This window comes from Mauremys mutica, chromosome 5 (genome assembly GCF_020497125.1).
Source record: "Mauremys mutica isolate MM-2020 ecotype Southern chromosome 5, ASM2049712v1, whole genome shotgun sequence".
Lineage (NCBI taxonomy): Eukaryota > Metazoa > Chordata > Testudines > Geoemydidae > Mauremys > Mauremys mutica.
Genome location: NC_059076.1, coordinates 75,096,733 through 75,121,157, shown reverse-complemented (window position 1 = coordinate 75,121,157; position 24,425 = coordinate 75,096,733). Strand labels below are relative to the sequence as shown.

The following is a 24,425-nucleotide window of genomic DNA, read 5'->3' as shown; positions in this document are numbered from 1 at the left end:
ATCTACATACATTTTCCTAGATTCACACATCCTAGTTTGCCTTTCCATCCTACATTCCACATTTCTCTGTACATCATATTCTCCATGTTGAGTATATCTAGTGCAACACATAGCTTTTGAAAATTTGTGTTTATGCTTAATGGTCCTTTTTGCAGTTATGTTCATAATGGAAAGTTTAACCATCCAACAAAGGCCAGTGTATAAAATTTACATCTTCAAAAGAACTCAATGAATTGCCCTATTTTAAAATACCCATTTTCTCAGGGGGACTGAGGACACAGGCTTATGCCCTCTTTCAGAATGGCCACCACTTCTCATTTTCAGTTTTAGGTATTCTCTGCAGAAGACCATTATTTGTTAGTTTCTGCTGAAAAAAGAAACTTTCACTTAGGCAGAACAGGTTAAAAAATTACCATTAATTCTAAAACATGCTTTCATCTGTAGTTTGAAGCTTGAAACATCTGCATTATTCTGTTAAGATTCATGTGTATATTTGTCAGTGCCAAATATAAAATAATAAATCTAGGAACAAAGAATGAGGGTCACAGGATTACAAACTGTATTTTGGAAAGCAGTGACTCTGAAAGGAATGTAAGGATTATGGTGGTCTAGTAACTGAACCTGAACTCTCATAACACTGCATGACAGGGATAACAGTCCTGCAAGTGGACAGGGATAACAGTCCTGCAAGTGGCACACTGCTTAAGGGTATTTTTTCATGACAAAATATCACTAACTCTACTAATGCTAACTAATTATGAGAACTACATATACTAAAGGTTTAAAGTTGGTTAACTGAAGGAAAAGCTCCAACTCTGACCATTGGAAGCAAGAAGGAACTGAGAGAGGGATGGCAGACACTCCTGTTTTTATGTCCTTGGCTCAGATCATGACAAGACTGGAGCCTAGTGGCAAAGGCCTCTGACTTGAATGCATTGGGTGCACGTACTTCAGGTGTATATGTGCACAGTCATTCAAAGGAATACAGATCTATATTTTTTCAGGAGAGTTCAGATTTTCAAGCTTTTATAAAACACACACTAAGCCATTGTGCTTCAAGCTTAGCTTGATTTTTCTTCAAGGAAGAATATTACTTTGCCAAGTTTGAGCTGAATTGCTATAGCTTTATCTGAATTATAGGAGACAGAGAAAGGAAAGAATTTAGAATAGGAAAATGGGCTTGGGTTTTGAGATCTTTACATACCTCAAAAATAGTGGAACAATTTACCTTAATCTTTAAGGCACGAAAAAATCATCTTTGGACTGAGACCAAAGATGGAGATTACCAGCTTGAAAGGAACATTTTGGGGATAATGTGAGAAACTGAAAAACACTTCTCAACTTTAATTGTAGTGCTCACTATCCATTAATGCAATAATAAAGGATTAATTTTAAGTGTATTTCTTGAAGTATCCCTGCCAAAAGCACAAAAGTGAAGACAATTCCATCATGGCTGTTACACTGATACAAACTGACCCCTCCCTCAGCACCTGCAAATACAATTATAATGAGTCTTTTCAGACTGAGGTAAAAACCATATTGACCCCCTCCAAAAACATGAAGATAATAAGTCTTTTCAGACTGAGGTGAGAACAAAATTGGTTTGGAAATGAAGTTCTAGCCCATGTAGAGAAAAGAAGAGCCAGACACTAGAAACAGCTGTCTGATGTTTCAGGTATTAAAATGCCTTTACAGTGTGAATATTAGATATTTTTGTAGTATTTTTGCTGAATAGTTTCTAGTTGTCAGCTAGGCTTTGGAGCAGAGCAATGAGTCTGTGGGTCTACTGTTGGTATTCCTGATAAAAACACTAGAGACCAGATGCCATCGTCAAATGAATTCTTCAGGAATTTCCACAAGGACCTTGCTTTTATAGCTCTGAAGTTAATCCAGTGCTCCCGTGCACAAAGTGGGTCACTGGCACAGCAGCCACTGTTCTAACTATTTAATCACCACTTATCACCACACACAGAGTTAGGGCTTGTTTACAAGACAACATTTACCAGCATAACCATATTCTATAATGATGTATCTATAGTTATAATTTTGCAGCTCCCTGTGTGGAGACATTTATGCTAAACCAGAAAAACTAGAATATCACTTTGAAAGCAGTACAAACTAATCCAGAAAAGGTTGTACACACAGGGAGCTGCACAGTTATAACTATAGAGGCATAATTATACTACTATAGTTCTGTCAGTAAACTTCTCTGTGTAGACAAGCCTTCCATTAATCTCCCAGCCCTCCTGCTGACCACACCCAAATCTACTTAATTTGTGAGATCTGACAAAACAGGCCACCATGGTATATATATTTAGGATAATCGCTCTCAAATTGTAGCATATAATTTATTAATGGGTATAATCACCATGTTTACTTGGCATAGAGTTTTAGTTTACAAAAATAAATCTATTTGTAAACGAGCATATTACTTACATTCCTCAAATATAATAAAATAGCCAGAAATGGGGATGAAATACAGTTTTCAAATTTCTAAAAGACCAGCTCATTCCATGTTAAAAGACTTCTATTTTAATAATCATGTTTCATCACGAGTATAGTGCTATAAACATATACCATGCTGTACAACAACAGGTTGGTACCAGTTATCAAGTTCCTTCCCTGTTTATTATCTAAAAGTACAAGGGAAGACAACTCATACAGGGACTGATTCGAGAACCATTGAAGTCAATGGAAATCTTCCCATTTACTACAGTGAGCTTTGGATCATGCCTTCAAGGCCTGAGCAGTGGACATTAGAGCTTGAGTGTCTGATTCTGCCACCCCAATTCACATGTATCTTACTGCACAAGTAGTTTCACAGGAAATCATTTCTCTCCTTTAGACTAAGCTATTTGGAGCAGTCAGTTTTCTAATGGACTACTTGTGTAATAAGGTACTATATAATGTGAGTAAGGCTGTCAGAGTTAAGCCTTGTTTGCTTTTGCAAATCAATTCATACAGATATTACCAAGCCTAATCAATCATACAGGGCTACACTGAATAGTATAATAATATGGTTGAATCAGAACAGGAGAATAATTTGGGTGCCTGAGGATTGTGGTTTTCCAAATGAGGCAGTTGGGGTGAAAGTCACTTATTAAGAAAAAGAAAAATCAGTCACTATAGTGCTGACTGGTTCCTAATAAGTCACTGCTGACAATGCCTTGCTTCTGGGGAGATTCTGAGAAATGTCATGCCCCATGTGACTAGTAGTGGGTGAAAAACAAAATTACTAGCAGATATACTGGCAAAAACAGGAGAAATGGACACTTTAATGATTTTCTGCATTCACACTCTTTTGAACACCAACACAAATTCTGTTGGGGAGAGGAGGTTCCTTTATGAGCATATTTATCATGCCAACAATGCAGTTTAATGGGACTTTGATGATGTGCAATTATGTATTAAAATTCCATCTTACTGGAAACATTCTTGGCCAGTGGGAATTGCTGAAGATAATATCAGGCAACCTGGGGATAATTTGGCCAACCACAAGGCGTAAACAAAATATTTAAAACATACAGTTTAGGAAAAAAGGGTTAGTTCTTTGCATTAATCCTATGCAAATCAACATTGGGATATGGAAATTAATATACAGTCCTACAAGGACACTGTTTGCTTTTTAAAATAAATACATATAATATGGTATTTAGATAGAAAAACAATAAAATACATACTTTTGGGAATTCTCTTTGGGTTAATTCCTCCTCCGTACATTTTGAAATTCTTTATTTACCTGATCGTGTTGGCATTTATACAGTCTGTGTCTTTGTTTTTGAATTTCAAGGTTGTTATAAAGAAATTCTCAGTTTTTGTGATTTCCCCTCACCTCCCACCCACACCATTTTCCATCCAGCGTTATTAATTCAGTTCAGTTCTCTGAAAATTTCAAAACAGATGATTACCTCATATGATGCACATCAGTCCTGAGGAGTTTATACACTTTCAAGACTGACCATTTTCCTTGGGTTTGATGCATCATGAGGTGGTGAAGTAAGGACAGAGCTGGTCTGTCCTGCAGTGGGTGTAAGAATTACTAAAGAAGAATAGGGGGAAAGGAAAGTAGTAGATTGAGGTAAAGACTTCCTGGCATGAAAACCAGAAATTATTTCATGTTGAAGAGGTAGCTGATGTAGAAAGCTAAAACAGAGGGGTAGTTTGAGGCTGCCATCAAACAGGGATGAAGGGGAAATTTTTAGCAATTGTGAGTGGAAGACGATGTGGGAAAAAATCTCTCACACATTTTAGTTTTTAAGTAGGTTTTTGGGTTTGCCCCCACATTCACAATACTTGTCAATATTATGAGAGCTGGTTGAAAAATGTGCCCTTTTTGTCAAACATATCAGCATTTGAAAGTTTCTACTAGATCTAATTATTATTTATCACTATTGATGTGTTTGGTTCCTTGCAATTAAATAAGATAGGTTCCCTGGTACAAGTTGCTTATGATCTTTCAGACACATGCAAAGCCAGTCAGACAAATAATATATGATGTACTGGCAGCTGTCAGAGGTGACACATGAATGTATAGGAGTGGTCAGTTTTAAAGATTTTATTAGAGATAGTTCTGTGTAAAATGTGAGAAATAGTGTCCTAATAGTGAGTTGTAAGTGGTAAACTTTCTAATGAAAAGGAAACATTTATTTACTTTTCTGATATTTTCTTTCCACCCAGCCAAAAGTGAGCCAATAATTTGCCAGAGGTAAATGACTTCAAAAAAAGTGGGAATAGGGCCTTTTATGGGTTGTAGTGAGGCAGAGTGGCCTCCCTCTGAACTTGAGAGCGAGAGATGACTACTCTCCCGCTGATGGGTGGAGCCAAACCCTCACCAGAAGTACCAGGGCAGGTCAGCAAGTATAAAAAGAGTGTGTCCTGCAGCTCAGTGGTGGCTGCACCACAGAAGGAGATGGATGTCTCTTCTAGAGAGCTGAACCTTCTGTGGGACCCTGGCCCAGCAGCGAAGCAGACCAGTGCCCTACTGAGTGAAGAGACAGAGGACCCCAAAGAGTGGCTGAAGTTGCCACTGCTCAACGGTGAGGTGATGAGACAGAGCCCCAGCTCGATGGAGCAACACCAACTAAGTGAGGTAGGAAGTAGACAAGGATAACAAGACTTCCGTCTGGTTGTGCTGCTGAGAAACCAGCCTGCAGATTTCAGTTTCCCTGCTGACGCAGTGGCAGGACCACCCACAAGTAATAGGGCCCTGGGCTGGGACCTGGTGGAGTAAGCTGGGCCCAGGTCTCCCTATCCCCTTTGCGGCTACTCCACACTTGAGGATTGACAGCACACTCACCCTTGGTCTGAAAGCCTGTACCCAGATTGTTGGTTGTGGCCTCCAGACTGTTGACTACTGTCTTCCTAAGCCAGGAGGCTCGAGTCTAAAGACTGTTTATTTCTCTGCCCCATCCAGAGGGCCAGAGCCATAGATTATAGATTGCTGTCTGCATTTTGTCGGTCAGGGGTATGAAAAAAAACCCTCACACACTCCTGACTGACGTAAGTTGATTGACAAAAGCGCTGGTGTGGACAGCGCTATGTCGGCAGGAGAGCGTCTCCTACCAACATAACTGCCGCCATTTGTTGGGGGTAGTTGAATTATGCCGGTGGGAGAGCTCTCTCCAGCGGGAATAGCTGTGCTGCTGTAAGGTCTGTACTGTAAATATAAGCCTAGAATCTCCCGGCTAAGGCTAAACCCAGAGGGCCAGAGCCCAGACTGTTGATTTATGTCAGCCCTAGTCAGGAGGCTCAGCGCTAAGACTGCTTGTTGCTCTGCCCGAGGATCAGGCCAGAGCCCCAGATTTAACTGTTTGCCCCAGCCAGTAGACTGCAAGCTATAGTTTGCTTTTTGCTCGGCCCTGACCAGTGGGGCCCAAGTCAGAATACTGTTGCCTGATGAAGGGAGATGGAGTGACCTTCCTCCCCATTGAGAGTGAGAGACCACTACAGGTTAAAAGTTATTTAGTCATCCATTCTTGTTCTGAACTTTTCCCCTTACATAGTATCCTAAACTGTTGCTGGTTGCATCAACTTTTTCCTACCGCAGTCTATCATTACTTCTGTTGGTGGGACTTGTCACTCTTCCCCACTAAAGATTTGCTGGGATTCTTCAAACTCTCATTTAACAATAGCAGCAGGAGGCTCTATGATAGTGTGACATTGATCTCTGTCTAATAAAATACTGCCTGATAACTCAGGGTGAAATCATTCTGTAAATAGAAGAGCATTCTGAGCAAAAATGAAATCCTGGAGAATCATTTAGAAAAAATATACAGATGCATTATCATTTCAAAAAGATATGCAAATTTATGTTAGAGCAAGCTTTTTAGATAGAGGCCAGAATTTTTTTCAATTTTTCTGATCAGAAATTATCAGAGGATTTTGATTTCAAGTTTATTAATTTTTCTAAATGATTCGCTATTTTCTTCAAATATTCCTTGTAATGTAGATTGTAAATCATGTGTTGTGAAGAGTCAGCATTTGAAATTTGAATTGTCTTGATTAATTTGGATTGGTTATATGAGTATATTTCTGTTCCCTGGCTAGATGACTGGAACAATTAGAATCAGGTTTCTAGCACAATTATGTGTGTTTGAGTTCAAATTTCACTCTCTGAATATTCTGCATTATTTGCTTTAAAACTTACAGAACAGAACTATTAGAATCAGATTCCTAGTGAACATAATCAACTGTGTAAGTTGCTGAATATTCAGAATATTCACTACTCACTTAAAATGTATAGTTTCTGTACCCATTTCTGCCATGAAACACAAGTAGAATATTCACTAAAATGGTTTGCAGGATTCACCCAGGTCCAGCTTACAGTATTTATTGTGAGATCAAATCAGATTCAAACAAAAACCTCATAAAAACTACAAACTGAAAACCTCTCAACCCCTCAACATAAGGCTGCCAAACTAATGCACTGCTTGCCCATTTAACTCCAGCAAATAGTTTTATATCTACTTTTGGCCAACGTAGACAAAATACTTAAATCACACAGCACCACAGCTGCATAGTCACATATCCTGTTAGGCTGGGAAATACTTAACCAGAAAGACACAACAAGTGAATACATAGAGTGAAATCTTTGATCAAATATAGTGTACTTACTTTGGATGTCGAATGTCTGGCAGTGATCGTTCCAGGGCTATGTTGTTACTAACAAGTATGTTGAAGCCATTCTCCCTATAAGCAGAATCATCTCGGTCATCCTCCGTTAGAGGATATGGCTTTCCATGCTCACCTTTCCCTGTAACAAAATGAAATAGTTACCAGTCTCTATTATTTGACATCATAGAGAAAGTTCAAATTTGGTACAGCACACAAGAAGAAATGGAACAGGAATAATCATAGCAGAATATTAAAGAACAAGGTAGTGGCTTCCAAATGAAGTGAGACTGGCTGGTGAAAGAATAGCACTCAACAGAGAACAAATATTTAATGTTGTATATAGGTAAACACCACAGGCTGGTTGTAAAATAGAGGAGAATGAAGAATTCCAGATAGCGTTGGGCAAGTGATTAGTGAAGTGCTGAAGCTGAGCACTTGATTATTGGAGCAGATCTCATAGACACGTTGGAAAATACGTGTCTATGATAAGGACTACGATGACTTTGATAGAGGACAAAGCTTTGGAACCAGAAATGGAGCTGATGAGGATATCTTAGCATTAGCCAGAGCCCATGGTCTTATTGTTGCCAATATGTACTTTGTATAGAGGGAGGAGTATATTTAAAGAGCAGCAGCAACAAAAAGTCTCAGATCAATTATTTCCTAACAATAGGAAGAGATTTAAACAAACAGGAGAGTCTGCAAAGTAACCTCAGGAAAGCAGATTGCAGCCGAACATAGATTGCTTGTAAGGGATGTAAGGTTAAAAATCTAGTGGAGGACAAAAGAAAAGTTGTTGAACAAAGGATAAAATGGCAGAGAAGCATGGGTAGAGAAGTTAGTCTGAGATTTAAGGATGACGTCCTATGGAAGCTGCGCAATGACCAAGACAATTACTTCAAGATACCAATGAGTTTTGGGGGAAGATATCCAAAATGTATTACAGAAAGTGCACAAGCTGCCTGTGGCCAAATGAAAAGAGAGAAATTTAATGAGAAGGAGATGTGGTGCATGAGGCAATGAAAAGAGAGGAAAGGTTTAAGTGATGGCAAAAGTAAGATTGGTGGAAAGTTTGAGGAATACAAACTGGTAAGGAAAACAGCAAAATGCTGTTGTGAAAGCTAAAGATCAGGCATTTAAAATCTTACATGCTGGACTACCAATGAAGGGGAGGGGGATAACATATAAAGTAACCAAGACTAGGCACAGAAGCATAGAGGACTTGGGATCTCTAAAGATGAAAATGGAAGAGTACTGGCGGAAGACAGCAAAACTATTAGGAGGTAGCAGAGGTTTTATGAGAAACAGGTCAATGAAGAGGAAGTGAAGAAACTGTTGAAGGAAATATGTGCAAGCAACAACCTCACATGAGGAAAGCAGTGGGATTGGACAGTGTACCAGTTGAAGCTTATAAAGTATTAGGTCATGAGGGAATGGTGGTAATGACAAACTCTCCATATTTGTAAGGATCGGCATGACTTGAACCTGGGCTCTCAGAGCTGCCAGGCAACCAACATTTCCACCTACTGGCAGCTGTAACCTGGCCACTCCATGACCCACAATCCACAGAGGTTACACACCACAGGAAGCTAACCTCTTGTGCGATCTGATTAACAGTTGCCTTAGTGATCCCCAATTGAATCATTGACCCTCTATAAGACCTTGCAGCATACCAGAAATTGTCCAGGGAACCACACGGATCTCTAGCTAGTAGCCACAACTGCCTTGCTTCTCTGTTCTGAATTCCCCAGTACCTGATATTGACCCTTAGCCTGCTTCTTAACTCTGTCTCTGGTTCTGACCCTCATCTTGACTCAGACACTTCCTCTGACGCTTGGTTTCAGTTCCTAACTCCCAAGCTCCTGATAATAGTCCTGCCTACCTTTGCTCAGGATCCTGACGGTACTGGAAAAATGCTGGATGAGTGGAGGAAAAGCACATTGATCCCCATCTTCAAGCGTAAAGGAGATGTACAAGAACGTAGTCATTAATGACCATCAAGCTAAGAATTATCTTAGCTGCCTGGAAAGAATTATCAAGAAAAGACTTTGGATGGAATGGAAGCATCGAGTAAGTGACAGCCCATTTGGTCAACAATGAATACAGTGTCTGCTCCCCAAATATTGCTGGAGAAGTACCAGGAGAAACACAATGAATTGCACTTAGTTTTGGTGGATTTAGAGAAGACTTAGACAGGATTCCTAGAGAACTGTTATAGTAAAGCATGAGGTCATGCAATCTGCCAGAGACACATGCTCAGTCTATCATGAACATGTACAAGGGTAGCACAACCCTAGCGAGAAGCAGCTGCAACTACAGTGAGTCATTCACAGAAAGGATAGGTCTACATGTAGGATCAGACTGAAGCCCATATATGTGATTCCTATATGTGATTGTAAATGAGCACCAGGACACAGGATATTAGGAGAGAGGCTCCATGGAGCATGCTTTCTGCTGATGACATGCAGGAAGATAAATATAAACTGGAAAGGGACCTAGATAGAGAGAGAGCTGCATTAGAAGAAAGTGGCTTATGAATTAGCCAAAAAGACAGAATATATGCAATGCTTCATTGGGAGGGACTATGAGAAGCCAGTAAAACTGGATGATATAAAGACTATGCAACACTTTAAATAGTTCATTTGACAGATGACAATTTCCTGGACAAATGTATTGAATTAAATTTAATTCCTTTGAGTCGTATTAAAAATGTAATTGTTTGTAAGTTACTGTGAAATTGTAGGTAACTTCTCTTAGAGGAGAGGATTTGCTAATATACTTCATCTGGTTATCAGCCTTTTGAAGCTTCATTCTGGGGAGAGGACCCATTGTCTGAAAGCTTACAAAATATTTGCCATTGTCTGGCTCATTACCTATTCATGGTCTCTTCAAAGGTTCAGACTAGATTCTCTCGGAACCAACAGACAAAGAACTTTTGAATACATAGGCTGACTTTAAACTGACTTAGGGCCTTTGTTTGGATCAAGAAAATGGATAGGACCCATGGAAAGCCGCAATCCTTAGGGAAGGCTTGGAACAACTGACTCCAGTCAGAGCCCTTACAAAACTGAGGGTGATCTCTAGTAAGCTTATTAGCATGAGTGTAGGTTCTTTTATTATTTTAAAATGTTTTCTCTGTAGTGCTTTTACCTTAAGAATAAAATATGCTTGTTTAGGAAGAACACTGTGGTAACTGGGGCAATGACACTGTTTACTGTCTCTGAGGGGAGAAGCAAAGCAGGCCTGCTGGGAAGTCAGGAAGCTGTTGAGCATGGAAATACCTGATTAGGAGGGAGAAACAGGTGGCTCTCCACTTGTAAAGGCAAAGTCTAGGAGGCTAGAAGCCTGACATTATGTGCCTTCCTGGACCACTAATGGGAAATACAGATACAGCTTCCCTGAACTTTGACACCTTGTTTCAGTGTTTAACCATAAGGGGAACATGGATGTGAATGTTAGGAGCCAAATGAAGAGTGGTTGGTGTAAATGGAGGGAGTTGATGGCATATTCTTATCATAGAGAATTCCCAAGTATCCTAAAGAACAAAGTGTATAAGATCATGATTAGGCCAAAGATCTATGGGTCAGAACAAAGAGAGAACAACTACTGCATACTGCTGAAATGAGAAGGCTTAGGTAGATGCTGAGTAAGATGAGAGCTGATAGGCTATGCAATGAAATGTTATGAGCCCTGATACAAGTAGCACCGATCACAGAAAAGCAGGGAGAGTATCCACTCAGATGGAAGGATCATGAGACAATGAGATGTGGAATATGCAGGCCAGGGAGCACAAGGACTAGCAGTCACAGGGCAAAGACCACGAGGGGAAGACCTAGGAAAGGATGGTTTGAGACGATACGAAGAAGTATTGTGTCAGCTTGAAGATGCACTTTAAAATGTTTGGAGCTGAAAAACAAGAGCCACTAACCCTGATGGATGGGAAAAGGAGAAGGCAAGGACAACAAAGATGATGACAAGGATATACCAGAGATTGACTCAAACCAGAACTGCACACCTGAACACTTCTAAGGAAATTTATGATCTAGATATGCATGCTGATATAAACATCATGATTCAGGTCTAGTGCATATAATGGACTGAAAACCAAATCAGAACTAATCTGAATTTTCCCAAAGTTCTGGGGTAGTTTAGATTAAGATCCAATTCTGGACCTTAACTTTAAAGTGTGTTTTTATGTCCTGTTTTCAAATTTAGATTAAAACTTAGACATTTCATAAGCTTTTCACATTTGTTTCAACATTGTTATTGTCCTTGATATTGCTTACACTTAAATGATGGTGTCATTTTGAGTTGGTGGGGAAAAATTCAGACAGAATATTTGTTGTCAGAATTTGCCATTTCATCTAATTAGAAATGTTTAATGGAGGCTGTTCGATTCCAATGACTTTGCATTAGAATCTTGGCTGGTTTCCTCCCAGATCACCTGCTTTGCTCTGCTGCCAGGGAGCTGAAAGCCATGGAAGTCCTGGCACCCAAGTTTGTGGCTCCCAAGGGTGCCTGGGTTCTCAAGACTTCCAGGTTCACGACACCTCGGCAGTCTGCCAGCCCTGGAAAGTTCTCTGGCACCCAACTTCCCAGGCTCATGGGTCCTCAAGAGCCCAGGTTCCCAGGGCTCCTCAGGCCCTTGGCTTTGGGGCAGTCCAGCGTTCAGACTATGCCAAACCCAGGGTTCCATTTCCCTTCATGGAGAATTGTGAAATGTTTCATTTTTGTTCTGAAATACAGGGTACGTCTACACTACGGGATTATTCCGAATGTGCATAAACCGGTTTTGTAAAACAGAATTTATAAAATCGGGTGGAGCGCGGCCATACTAAGCACATTAAATCGGTGATGTGCGTCCATGGTCCGTGGCTAGCGTCGATTTCTGGAGCGTTGCACTGTGGGTAGCTATTCCCTAGCTATCCCATAGTTCCCGCAGCCTCCCCCGCCCCTTGGAACTTCCGGGTTGAGATCCCAGTGCCTGATGGGGCAAAAATCATTGTCGCGGGTGGTTCTGGGTAAATGTCGTCAGTCACTCCTTCGTCTGGGAAAGCAACGGCAGACAAGCATTTCGCGCCTTTTTCCCCTGGATTGCCCTGGCAGATGCCATAGCATGGCAATCATGGAGCTTGTTTTGCCGTTTGTGACTCTCACCGTATGTGTACTAGATGCCGCTCACAGAGGCGATTCAGCAGCGCTACACAGAAGCATGCTTTTGCTTTTGCATGACAGCAGAGATGGTTACTAGCCATATTGCACCATCCAAATCCTTCCATAAATTGGAACTGAGGATGATCATGGCTACCAGTCCTTTTGTACCATTTGCTGCTAGTGCCCCTGGCCAATCAGCCAGGGGCGCAAAAGCCAAGATTGGTTACTAGCCATATTGCACCTTCCATCGTTTTGTACCATTAGCTGCTGTCATAAGTGCCCCTGGCCGATCAGCCAGGGGCGCAAAAGCAAAAATTGGGAATGACTCCCTGAGTCAATCCCTCCTTTTTGGTATCTAAAAATAGAATCAGTGCTGCCTAATATAGGCAAGTGTGCTAGAGAACCACCGTATCATAGAACCAGAGAGCACAGCTGCTCTGTGTCAGAGCCTGCAGAAATTATTATCTGTATGCTATTCACAGGGGGTGCTCCTGTAACAACCCCACCTGTTGATTCCGTTCTTCCCCCAGCCTTTCTTGGCTACCGTAGCATTGTCCCCCCACTTGTGTGATGAATTAATAAAGAATGCAGGAATAAGACACACTGACTTGTTAGTGAGAAATGAGTGGAAGGCAGCCTCCAGCTGCTATGATAGTCCAGACAGGACATTAAGCAGTGTGTAGGAGAGAAGCCCAGCATCCCACTGCTAGTCCAGGGGCAACTGAATCTTTTCTTTACACATGAAGGGTGGGGGCTGATGGAGCTCAGCCCCCTGTTGCTATGATGAGGATGGTTACCAGCCATATTGCACCATCCATCCACCAGAAAAAATTAGGGCCAATAGGCTGATGACGAGGACGGTTACCAGTCCTTTTGTACCATCAGCTGAGGCTGATGATGAGGATGGATTTCCATCTTTTTGTACGATCAGCTTATGCTGATGATGAGGATGGATTTCCATCGTATTGTACCATCAGCCGCCCATGGCGGGGGGGGGGGGGAGCAAGGATGTTGGTGTTGAGTGCTGCACTATCGCGTCTATCTGCAGCATTCAGTAAAGATAGGGTGACATGTAAAAGAGTCAGAGGATTGTTTTACCTTTCGCTTCTGGGGGTGGGTGGGGGGTGGGTGAGTAGATTGCCAAGCTATGCCCTGACCCGCGGACACTGTGTTTGACCCTAGAAGCATTTGGAGCTCAGCCAAGAATGCAAATAATTTTCGGAGGCTGCAGGAACTGTGGGATAGCTTCAGTCCTCCAGTCCATGCGCATCCATTTGATTCTTTGGCTTTCCGTTACGCTTGTCACGCTGCAGTGCGCTGAGTCCCTGCTATGGCGTCTGTCTGGAGATTTTTAAAAAAGGATTCTGAATTTCATCTTCTGTAATGGAGCGCTGATAGAACGGATTTGCCTGCCCTTACAGCGATCACATCCGCATGGTCCATGCGGGAGCTCTTTTTTTATTTTGATTTCGGACTGCATCGCCACCCGTGCTGATCGGAGCTCCACGCTGGGCAAACAGGAAATATTCAAAAGTTCGCGGGGCTTTTCCTGTTTACCTGACCACTGCATCCGAGTTCAGATTGCGGTCCAGAGCGGTCACTGGTGCACTGTGGGATAGCTCCCGGAGGCCAATACCGTCGATCAGCGTCCACACTAACCCTAATCCGATATGTTAATACCGATACTAGCGTTACTCCTCTCGTTAGGGAGGAGTACAGAAACCGGTTTAAAGAGCCATTAAAATCGATATAAGGTGCCTCCTAGTGTGGACGGTTTTGGCGTTAAATCGGTTTTATGCTCCTAAAACCGATTTAAACGCCTAGTGTAGACCAGGCTACAGTGAAATCAAATTTTGAAAAAAATCTAAATTCTTCCGTGAAACTACCTTTCTTTGCTCAGCTCTGGTGTCATCTTCTTTAGTTATAAATATCATTACAAAAATATAAGGGCGAAGGCAATCATTATGTAATAAGAAGTAGTAGCTAGAGTAGATTGAAACAACAGGAAAACCCCTCAATGAACCAGCCAAGGAAGAGAGGGAGCTGTAAGGAAGTGCCACTAGGGTGACCAGATTTTATAGGGACAGTCCCGATTTTTGGGTATTTTTCTCACATAGGCACCTATTACGCCTCACCTTCTGTCCTGATTTTTGACACTTGCTATCTGGTCAGCCTAAGTGCCACTCTAAGTTAGGTATAGGAAAAAGGAGTTTGTTTTTAGTAGAGGCTGGGGAACTGTTGTCATTACTCATGTCCCTTTAATGTAACCTTTAATTACAAAAGGCATACAAGATAATTTGTCAACTTCTGTAACTCTTAGTTTGGGGTGAGGAGAGAGCTGGCTGTTGAACACCTGACTAAATGGCTGCAAGTTCCCCATAATCATGTGTACCAACCACTGGGAAAGAATTATTTCCTACAAGAGATGTTATAACTATCTTGCATTACATTGCATTATTTAGTATGTGCATGAGGGTAAACAGCTGCCCTCTCTTGCACAGTTGTGCAGTACAACTTTGACTAGTACAAAAACTCCTCTACAATGTAGACAAGGCAGCAAGAAAAGAAAAAAGTGATCTATGACTTTAAAAGACAGATGATCTAAAGTCTAGCTCACCACTCCTCTGAATCTTGTGGGCCTGACCCTGCACTGCCTCACACTGTGGCATATCTTGCTATATTCCTTTTTTTAAAGGGGCAAGGATATTTTGTCTTTGGCATTACAAGACATTCACAAAGTATGATAAGGTGTCCTTGTCAGAAAAGTATGAAAAATTCTGATTTTTCTCTCCTGTCATTGAGAAGAATATAACTTGATTTATTTCAAATGCTTCTTTCACATCTGTATTGTCAACTCAAAAGAAAGTTTTATATTTCTGGAAACTTAATTTATACTTATTATATTAGGAGAAAAGTAAAGGATTGTACACCTTTATTTAAAACCAAAGATCTGTTGGCAAAATGCATGAAAAGTTCCCTTTGGTTCCACAGAATGAGATAGATTTGCTAACAATGTGATGATACCCTCCAAATAAACTGCACTAGGAATTTCTTCACACAGTAATATCACCAAACTTTTCCTTAATTATTCCTTAAATCCAATGCCAGTGATTCTAAATTTTAGGCCTAATCTTGTAAACACTTATGCATGTGCTTAACTTTACAGAAAGGTTCAACCAAAATTTTTCGAAGGTGGGGGGCCCATGGAGAGGAGCCATCTGCAGTTGGGCACTTGTCCCGGGGTAAAGACAGTAGGGCACAGAGTTACCTGTAGGCACAACTTAGCTGGGCACATGGCTTGCAGAGAACAGAGCCTGTCACAGGCAGGTTTGCAGGGCTGCATCCAGGGAAGAAAGTACTGGAATGTGCGAAGACAGAGTTCCAAATGTCATGGAAGGTGCAGTGCGAAAAGCACAGTGGGAGGTACCATGCAACCTAGTGATCCCCCAGCACTTCTGCTTCCTATGGGAAGCACCAGAATCTGGGCTGCCTAGGACAGGGGGCTCAGGGAAGTGCTGGGGCCTCCCCTCCCAGCCCACAGCTGCACGACTCGGCCAGCTGTTCTCCAGCCTGTTACCTCCTGTGCCGCTGTCCTGCACTTCTCTTTCAGGCAAGGTTAGGAGTGTAGAGGGCAGCTGCTGGGTCTCTGCTCAGAGCTGGCCAAAGTGGGCAGGCCTAGGTCTCCCTTGCTGTGCCCCGATTTTACCCTAGTAGTCCTAATGAACATAAGCATAGTTTTTTGCAGGATCAGTACCTTCTATATTAAATTGTACACCACCAGTTTCTTATATGTCCATCTCAGATCTTTTGATATCCACACAGCACTCATTCTCTCTGAGACCCTTCCCCTTCACTAGGTTTTAGAGCCCAGGCTCCCATGCGTGCAGCAACATCCACACTGTTATTTTTAGCTCCATAGTGTGTCTCCAAGGTCAGTTGACCCTGGTTCTGAGACTCGCTGCTGCTAGTGTTGTGGTGGTTGTTTTTTGGTTGTGTGAGAGCACGCACAACACAGACTTACTTGGACTCTTTCCATTAACTTCAGTGGGCTTGTTGGCTTCGAATCAGGCCCAAAGGGTGAGAAAACTCATGTTAATTACTCTTTCTGAGCCACATAGCTTTCTCTAAATCTCCCACTTCTCACTCATTCCTGATACTTACAGGCTGTAACCATTTTTAGAGGGGAAATTCTTGAACCTTTAAGGGAAAATATATTTCGTATGGTGACAACAGTTAATGTTGCCAGCTCAATCTCTTTGCATTGGCAGCAAATACTTAACTTTGCAAGTAAAAATGTGAGATGCCCTAAGTATTTTCATTATTTACTCTGGCTTCATTTGTAATTTTGCCTATAAATGATTTTTAGGTTTGGAGATTACTGACATTTAATTAAGTATGCATTTTAAGGTTTTGTTATTCACAGTTAACGTATTATTTCTATTCAAAAGGAAAATTATTCTTTAAAACAGAGTTATCAAAATGCCTAAAGCTAATATGGACACAAAATCCCTGAAATTATGATTCTATGTGAATCTTCATGAAATTCACAAAATAGCTGTGAGACGAGTAATCATAACAAAAGCTGCTCATTTATTGATTACAGTACCCAGCTCTAATACAGAGCACTAGTCAAAGTCTACCAGTGGATTTATATTCATAGAATCATAGAATCTCAGGGTTGGAAGGGACCTCAGGAGGTCATCTAGTCCAACCCCCTGCTCAAAGCAGGACCAAACCCAACTAAATCATCCCAGCCAGGGCTTTGTCAAGCCTGACCTTAAAAACCTCTAAGGAAGGAGATTCCACCACCTCCCTAGGTAACCCATTCCAGTTCTTCACCACCCTACTAGTGAAAAAGTTTTTCCTAATATCCAACCTAAACCTCCCCCTCTGCAACTTGAGACCATTACTCCTTGTTCTGTCATCTTCTACCACTGAGAACAGTCTAGATCCATCCTCTTTGGAACCCCCTTTCAGGTAGTTGAAAGCAGCTATCAAATCCCCCCTCATTCTTCTCTTCTGCAGACTAAACAATCCCAGTTCCCTCAGCCTCTCCTCATAAGTCATGTGCTCCAGCCCCCTAATCATTTTTGTTGCCCTCCGCTGGACTCTCTCCAATTTATCCACATCCTTCTTGTAGTGTGGGGCCCAAAACTGGACACAGTACTCCAAATGAGGCCTCACTAGTGCTGAGTAGAGGGAAATGATCACATCCCTCGATCTGCTGGAAATGCCCCTACTTATATAACTCAAAATGCCATCAGCCTTCTTGGCAACAAGGGCACACTGTTGACTCATATTCAGCTTTTCGTCCACCATAACCCCTAGGTCCTTTTCTGCAGAACTGCTGCCCAGCCATTCGGTCCCTAGTCTGTAGCAGTGCATGGGATTCTTCTGTCCTAAGTGCAGGACTCTGCACTTGTCCTTGTTGAACCTCATCATATTTCTTTTGGCCCAATCTTCTAATTTGTCTAGGTCCCTCTGTATCCTATCCCTACCCTCCAGCGTATCAACCACTCCTCCCAGTTTAGTGTCATCTGCAAACTTGCTAAGGGTGCAGTCCACACCATCCTCCAGATCGTTAATGAAGATATTGAATAAAACCGGCCCCAGCACCGACCCTTGGGGCACTCCACTTGATACCGGCTGCCAACTAGACATGGAACCATTGATCACTACCCGTTGAGTCCGACCATCTAGCCAGTTTTCTATCCACCTTACTGTCCATTCATCCAGCCCATACTTATTTAACTTGCTGGCAAGAATACTGTGGGAGACTGTATCAAAAGTTTTGCTAAAGTCCAGAAATAGCACATCCACTGCTTTCCCCTCATCCACAGAGCCGGTTATCTCATCATAGAAGGCAATTAGATTAGTCAGGCATGACTTGCCCTTGGTGAATCCATGCTGACTGTTCCTGATCACTTTCCCCTCCTTTAAGTGGTTCAGAATTGATTCCTTGAGGACCTGTTCCATGATTTTTCCAGGGACTGAGGTGAGACTGACTGGCCTGTAGTTCCCTGGATCTTCCTTCTTCCTTTTTTTAAAGATGGGCACTACATTAGCCTTTTTCCAGTCATCCGGGACCTCCCCCGATCGCCATGATTTTTTAAAGATAATGGCCAATGGCTCTGCAATCTCATCGGCCAACTCCTTTAGTACCCTCGGATGCAGTGCATCCGGCTCCATGGACTTGTGCTCGTCCAGCTTTTCTAAATAGTCCCGAACTACTTCTTTCCCCACAGAGAGCTGGTCATCTCCTCCCCATACTGTGCTGCAGAGTGCAGCTGTCTGGGAGCTGACCTTGTCTGTGAAGACAGAGGCAAAAAAAGGATTGAGTACACTAGCTTTTTCCACATCCTCTGTCACTAGGTTCCCTCCCTCATTCAGCAAGGGGCCCACACTTTCCTTGACTTTCTTCTTGTTGCTAACATACCTGAAGAAACCCTTCTTGTTACTCCTAACATCTCCGGCTAGCTGCAACTCCAAGTGTGATTTGGCCTTCCTAATTTCACTCCTGCATACCTGAGCAATACTTTTATACTCCTCCCTGGTTATTTGTCCAATCTTCCACTTCTTATAAGCTGGTTTTTTGTGTTTAAGACGAGCAAGGATTTCACTGTTGAGCCAAGCTGGTCACCTGCCATATTTACTTTTCTTCCTACACATTGGGATGGTTTGTTCCTGCAACCTCAATAAGGTTTCTTTAAAATACAGCCAGCTTTCCTCGACTCCTTTCCCCGTCATGTTTTTCTCCCAGGGAACCTTGCCCATCAGTTCCCTGAGGGAGTCAAAGTCTGCTTTTCTGAAGTCCAGGGTCTCTGTTCTACTGCTCTCCTTTCTTTCTTGTGTCAGGATCCTGAACTCGACCGTCTCATGGTCACTGCCTCCCAGGTTCCCATCCACTATTGTTTCCTCTACTATTTCTTCCCTGTTTGTGAGCAGCAGGTCAAGAAGAGCTTTTCCCCTAGTTGGTTCCTCCAGCACTTGCACCAGGAAATTATCCCCTACACTTTCCAGAAACTTCCTGGATTGCCTGTGCACTGCTGTATTGCTCTCCCAGCAGATATTGGGGTGATTAAAGTCACCCATGAGAACCAGAACCTGTGATCTAGCAACTTCTGTTAGTTGCTGGAAGAAAGCCTCGTCCACCTCATCCCCCTGGTCTGGTGGTCTGTAGCAGACTCCCACCACGACATTACCCTTGTTGTTCATACTTCTAAATTTAATCCAGAGACTCTCAGGTTTTTCTGCAGTTTCATACTGGAGCTCTGAGCAGTCATGCTGCTCTCTTACATACAACGCAACTCCCCCACCTTTTCTGCCCTGCCTATCCTTCCTGAACAGTTTATATCCATCCATGACAGTACTCCAATCATGTGAGTTATCCCACCAAGTCTCTGTTATTCCAATTACATCATAATTCCTTGACTGTGCCAGGACTTCTAGATCTCCCTGCTTGTTCCCCAGGCTTCTTGCATTTGTGTATAGGCACTTAAGATAACTCGCTGATTGTCCCGCTTTCTTGGTCTGAGACAGGAGTCCTCCCCTCTTGCAGTCTCCTGCTTGTGCTTCCTCCCGGAATCCCACTTCCCCACTTACTTCGGGGCTTTGGTCTCCTTCCCCCGGTGAACCTAGTTTAAAGCCCTCCTCACTAGGTTAGCCAGCCTGCTTGCAAAGATGCTCTTCCCTCTCTTCGTGAGGTGGAGCCCGTCTCTGCCTAGCAATCCTTCTTCTTGGAAGACCATCCCATGGTCAAAGAATCCAAACCCTTCTCTCCGACACCATCTGCGTAGCCATTCATTGATTTCCATGATTTGACGGTCTCTACCCTGGCCTTTTCCTGCCACAGGGAGGATAGACGAGAACACCACTTGCGCCTCAAACTCCTTTATCCTTCTTCCCAGAACCACGTAGTCTGCAGTGATAAGCTCAAGGTCATTCTTGGCAGTATCATTGGTGCCCACGTGGAGAAGCAGGAAGGGGTAGCGATCCGAGGGCTTGATGAGTCTCGGCAGTCTCTCCGTCACATCGTGAATCCTAGCCCCTGGCAAGCAGCACACCTCTCGGTTTTCCCGGTCAGGGCGGGAGATAGATGACTCAGTCCCCCTGAGGAGAGAGTCCCCGACCACCACCACCCTCCTCCTCTTGGGAGTGGTGGTCGTGGAACCCCCATCCCTAGGACGGTGCATCTCATGCCTTCCAATCAGTGGAGTCTCCTTCTGCTCTGTTCCCTCAGGTGTATCATCCACTCCACTCTCTGCACTAGTACCTGCAGAGAGAACATGAAAACGGTTGCTCACCTGCATCTGTGTTTCTGGTACATGGATGTTTCTGGTACTCTTTCCCCTTCTGGAAGTCACATGCTGCCAATTATCCTCGCTGGCCTTCTGTCCCTGCTGCGTAGCCTGCTCTGAATCTTCAGAACATTGTGCCCGCTGGAGCTGATCCTGACGTCTATCCAGGAAATTCTCATTTTCTTTTATGGAACGCAGGGTTGTTATTCGTTTCTCCAGACCTTGAATCTTCTCTTCCAAGATGGAGATCAGCTTGCACTTTGTACAGACAAAGTCGCTTCTATCCTGTAGAAGGAAGACAAACATGGCGCATCCTGTGCAGGTCACAACGGCAGATCGCTCAGCATCCATGGTCTCTTCCTTCTACGAGCTTCCTTACTTGTTGGCAGAAGCTACTCAGAGAAACCTGCGAGAGGGGGCCCCAGTAGGCTCTCTCCAGGCGAACTCCCAGGCAAACTCCTTCTGTTTGCCTCTCTGCTGTTCGCTGCTCAGCTGGTTCTCAGCTGACTGCCTTTTTATAACAGTCAGGCCCAGCTGGAACAAAGCACTCCCAGGTCACACTGGTCAAACAAGCAATCAAACAATCAAGCACACAGTCAAACTGCCCCCCCAACAGACACTCAGATACTCACCAGCGCAGTCCCCCTATTGCAGCACTTAGCATACCTCTGCTCAGAGGGATCCCAGGCAAACTCCTTCTGTTTGCCTCTCTGCTGTTCGCTGCTCAGCTGGTTCACAGCTGACTGCCTTTTTATAACAGTCAGGCCCAGCTGGAACAAAGCACTCCCAAGTCACACTGGTCAAACAAGCAATCAAACAATATTAGATCTGAATGATAAAAAATAACTATATGCTGTCATATTTCAGTCCAACAAGGCATTATGTAGAGGTCAATGTGTATAAATCTCTCAGCATATATCCTGAGTAGACCCCAAGAAGTTTTTATTTGGTTGAAATCATTCACAATTTGGATAGTACTACTGAGGAAATCCCAGAACAGACAGCTTGTATAATTAAACTAGGATGTTGCTCACACATCCTTTTCACTAATTAATGTCCTTTATAATCCCGCTGTTTGCTCTCTTTCAAGCCAGGTATTTTCTTTTTTAAAGGAGACTATTTCCTCTGAAGTTTTCCTCCAACTAGGAGAGAGAGACCATTCACAAGACATTGTACCTTTCCTGAAAGACCAGTCACAAAGGGTGACTAATCACTCTTCTACCAAGGAAGTGTGAACTATTGTACTTCGAGTGGGGGAGCTCTGTAAGGATAGAAGGGATGGGATCCTCCCTAGTCCTTTGCCTCCGTAGCTCTGTTCCAATGTATAGTTTGAAACAGCAACAACTTCTGTTCCCCATATACTTTGTGGTGATTTTGGGGCACTAGAACACTACAAAGACTTCAGTTTAGCTGGGCACCCTAATTAGCGTAAAACAACATTGTCAACCTGTCACGGGGTTGGGACTCACCCCTGCAGCACCTCCCGCTGGTTGCTCTGGGAATTAGCTCAATCCATGGGGAGTGCCTTCTCCTGGTGGTGTCCTGTCCATCTCTTGTCCTCCATTGGCACCTGGACCTGCGTTGCTCCCTTCCGCTTGTGGCGTCCCCTTCAGGACACTGCCCTCCAGCAGTGCCCCCTAGTCTGTTCTCATCCCCTTTGGGGAGGTGGAGAGGGGCCTAACAGCAGTCTTTCACCTGCCGCAGTGGCCAGCTGCTCCCAAAGTCTAACCACTTTCTTCAGGGGTATGGTGCAGTCCAATATGGCCACTTCCCATGGCCAGTTGCAATATAAGGGGGAAGAGGGGGACCCAGGCCTGCCCGCTACTCTGGGTCCCAACCCAGGGACCCTCTAGCGGCAGCCTCCCTGCCCTCCTTCTTTCCCCTCGCTTGCTGTGTGCTCTCCCTGGGTCACTTCCCCTTTGACCCTTTAGGCCCTTCCCCCAGGGCCTACAGCCTGGCAGATAGCGGGCTGGAGTTCCCTTCAGCTCCCCCAAACCTGCCTAGCACTGTGCTGTCCCAGGTGCTGGTCTCCTAGCTCAGGAGACAGATCTTCTCTGTTGGAGGTCTGGGAGAGACTCCTGCTCCTCTCATGGGCAGCCTTTATATAGGGCTGAGCCTGGCCCTGATTGGCCACCTCCTGCCCAGCCCTAACTGGCTCTCTAACAGGCCCTCCCTGATTGGCTGCCTCTCAGCACAGCCACTGTGGCCTGCCCTAGCCCAATCTTTCATAGGGGTGGGGTCTGCTCTAGCCCAGTCTTTCATAGCCGCTCCACCACATAACCCCACATTTTCAAAGTCAATATATATAAAGAGAACAAACAAACATTCATTTGAAATTTGATATTTTATTTCCTGTAGATTCAAACCTAGAGCCCTTTCCCACATAAGTTATACTTCTATTTCCCTCTTTGGTAGGGTTCAGTTAAATTTTCTCTGATTCAAGCTGCTCTGAGACAATACAGCTTTCCTTTTAAATGCTGTCCTGATACTCTGATTTCACGTTATTTGGTTTAAGTGAATGTATTTCAGCGAATGAATTGCTTACAAAATATTTGCCATGACTACAACTTCAAATATTCACTATTCATAATGTCACATGTTATTAGTCACATGTCGGTGTCATATTTCTATTCCCAAACACAACTTTGAAGACAGACACATTAACACTTTCAGTGCAACTACATATCCACACAAGTATCTACAATACTTTCACTTTTCATAAGCTTTCTTGGGGGAAAAAACCTCTCATACAGATGCTGATAAAAAGTACAAGAGGTTCATACCACAAAGTTTGGATCACCATCTATATCAGTGTCATTTTATTCCATAAGTTAGTTGTTCACCTGCAGCAAAAATGTTAGCTACTGATCAAGAAGAGTCATTAATAAACTCTATCACTGCCTGGAACAGAAAGTGGTGCAGGATTACAGTCTTGACATGTTTCTAGGACACAGCGCAGATATAAAACTCAAATGTTGTTTAATTATTACTTTTTAGATCACACTTCTCAATTCACTACTCAGGTCTAAACAATCTGCAAATCGCATTTTCTTATTCCCTATCACACAGGAGGGTTTATATTTCCTAAAATAGTGTAAGGTGTTTTGTTAGTTTGTTTGTTTGTTTTGAATATGGCACTTCTATGTTAGTTAGCAGAATGCTATTGTAAGTATATAAATGTACATGGAACTTAGAATAATAGACACTTTCTAAAAGTCACCAAAACTCTCAGATAAGCTGACTGTAAAAGAGAAGGTGTGAGGCTACAGAAATTCTCCAGAAGTCACTGCTTTTGTCAGAGTGACACGTATACAATAGGGCTTCTTCAGTCCCAATGGAATAGTTCCGATGTCTCCTTGGAATGGGCATGTACTCCAGGAATTTGAGCTCTAACACTCAGTTTGTGATGCTGGTAGCCAGAAGTGCCTGAACCAAAGCATCTCCTGCATATGATGAAGATGTCAGATACAGCAGAGAGAGGGAAGGCTTTCCTGCACGGTAGACAGTATGACAGGGGATTATGCGAGACAAGGAAAAGAACATTATTCTCTGCAGTAAGTACAAATGCACAACACTGTAAAAATGGCATTGTATCAGCGACAATGGCACAGTTGCCAGATATACCAATTATTAAGAGAACAAGAGCAAATCAAACCGTACACTTAAAAAAGCAGCAATTCTGTGCAACTTTAATGTGCACTGGATAAAAGTCCTGTTCATTAAAAAACACTAACAAGTTCTGTATTTTAAATTTGATGTTATTTATGTTTCCATAGACACAGCAGAAAAACATTGGCTTTGCTATTGAAAATAACCAAGGTTCATCAACTGCAAACTTGGCATTCTAGCACATGGACTAGT

The 24,425-nt window shown here is 43.0% G+C and overlaps 1 protein-coding gene across 4 annotated transcripts in view; it reads right to left on the bottom strand.

Annotated features, from left to right (window-relative positions):
- Nucleotides 1-24,425, bottom strand: part of GALNTL6 (polypeptide N-acetylgalactosaminyltransferase like 6) — a 542,002-nt gene that overhangs the window by 457,260 nt on the left and 60,317 nt on the right. For all 4 annotated transcript variants that reach the window (XM_045018344.1, XM_045018346.1, XR_006579712.1 and 1 more), the window contains exon 2: nucleotides 7,114-7,252. In XM_045018344.1, coding sequence (XP_044874279.1) covers nucleotides 7,114-7,252 — 139 coding nt within the window. The remainder of the gene's footprint in view (nucleotides 1-7,113; nucleotides 7,253-24,425) is intronic.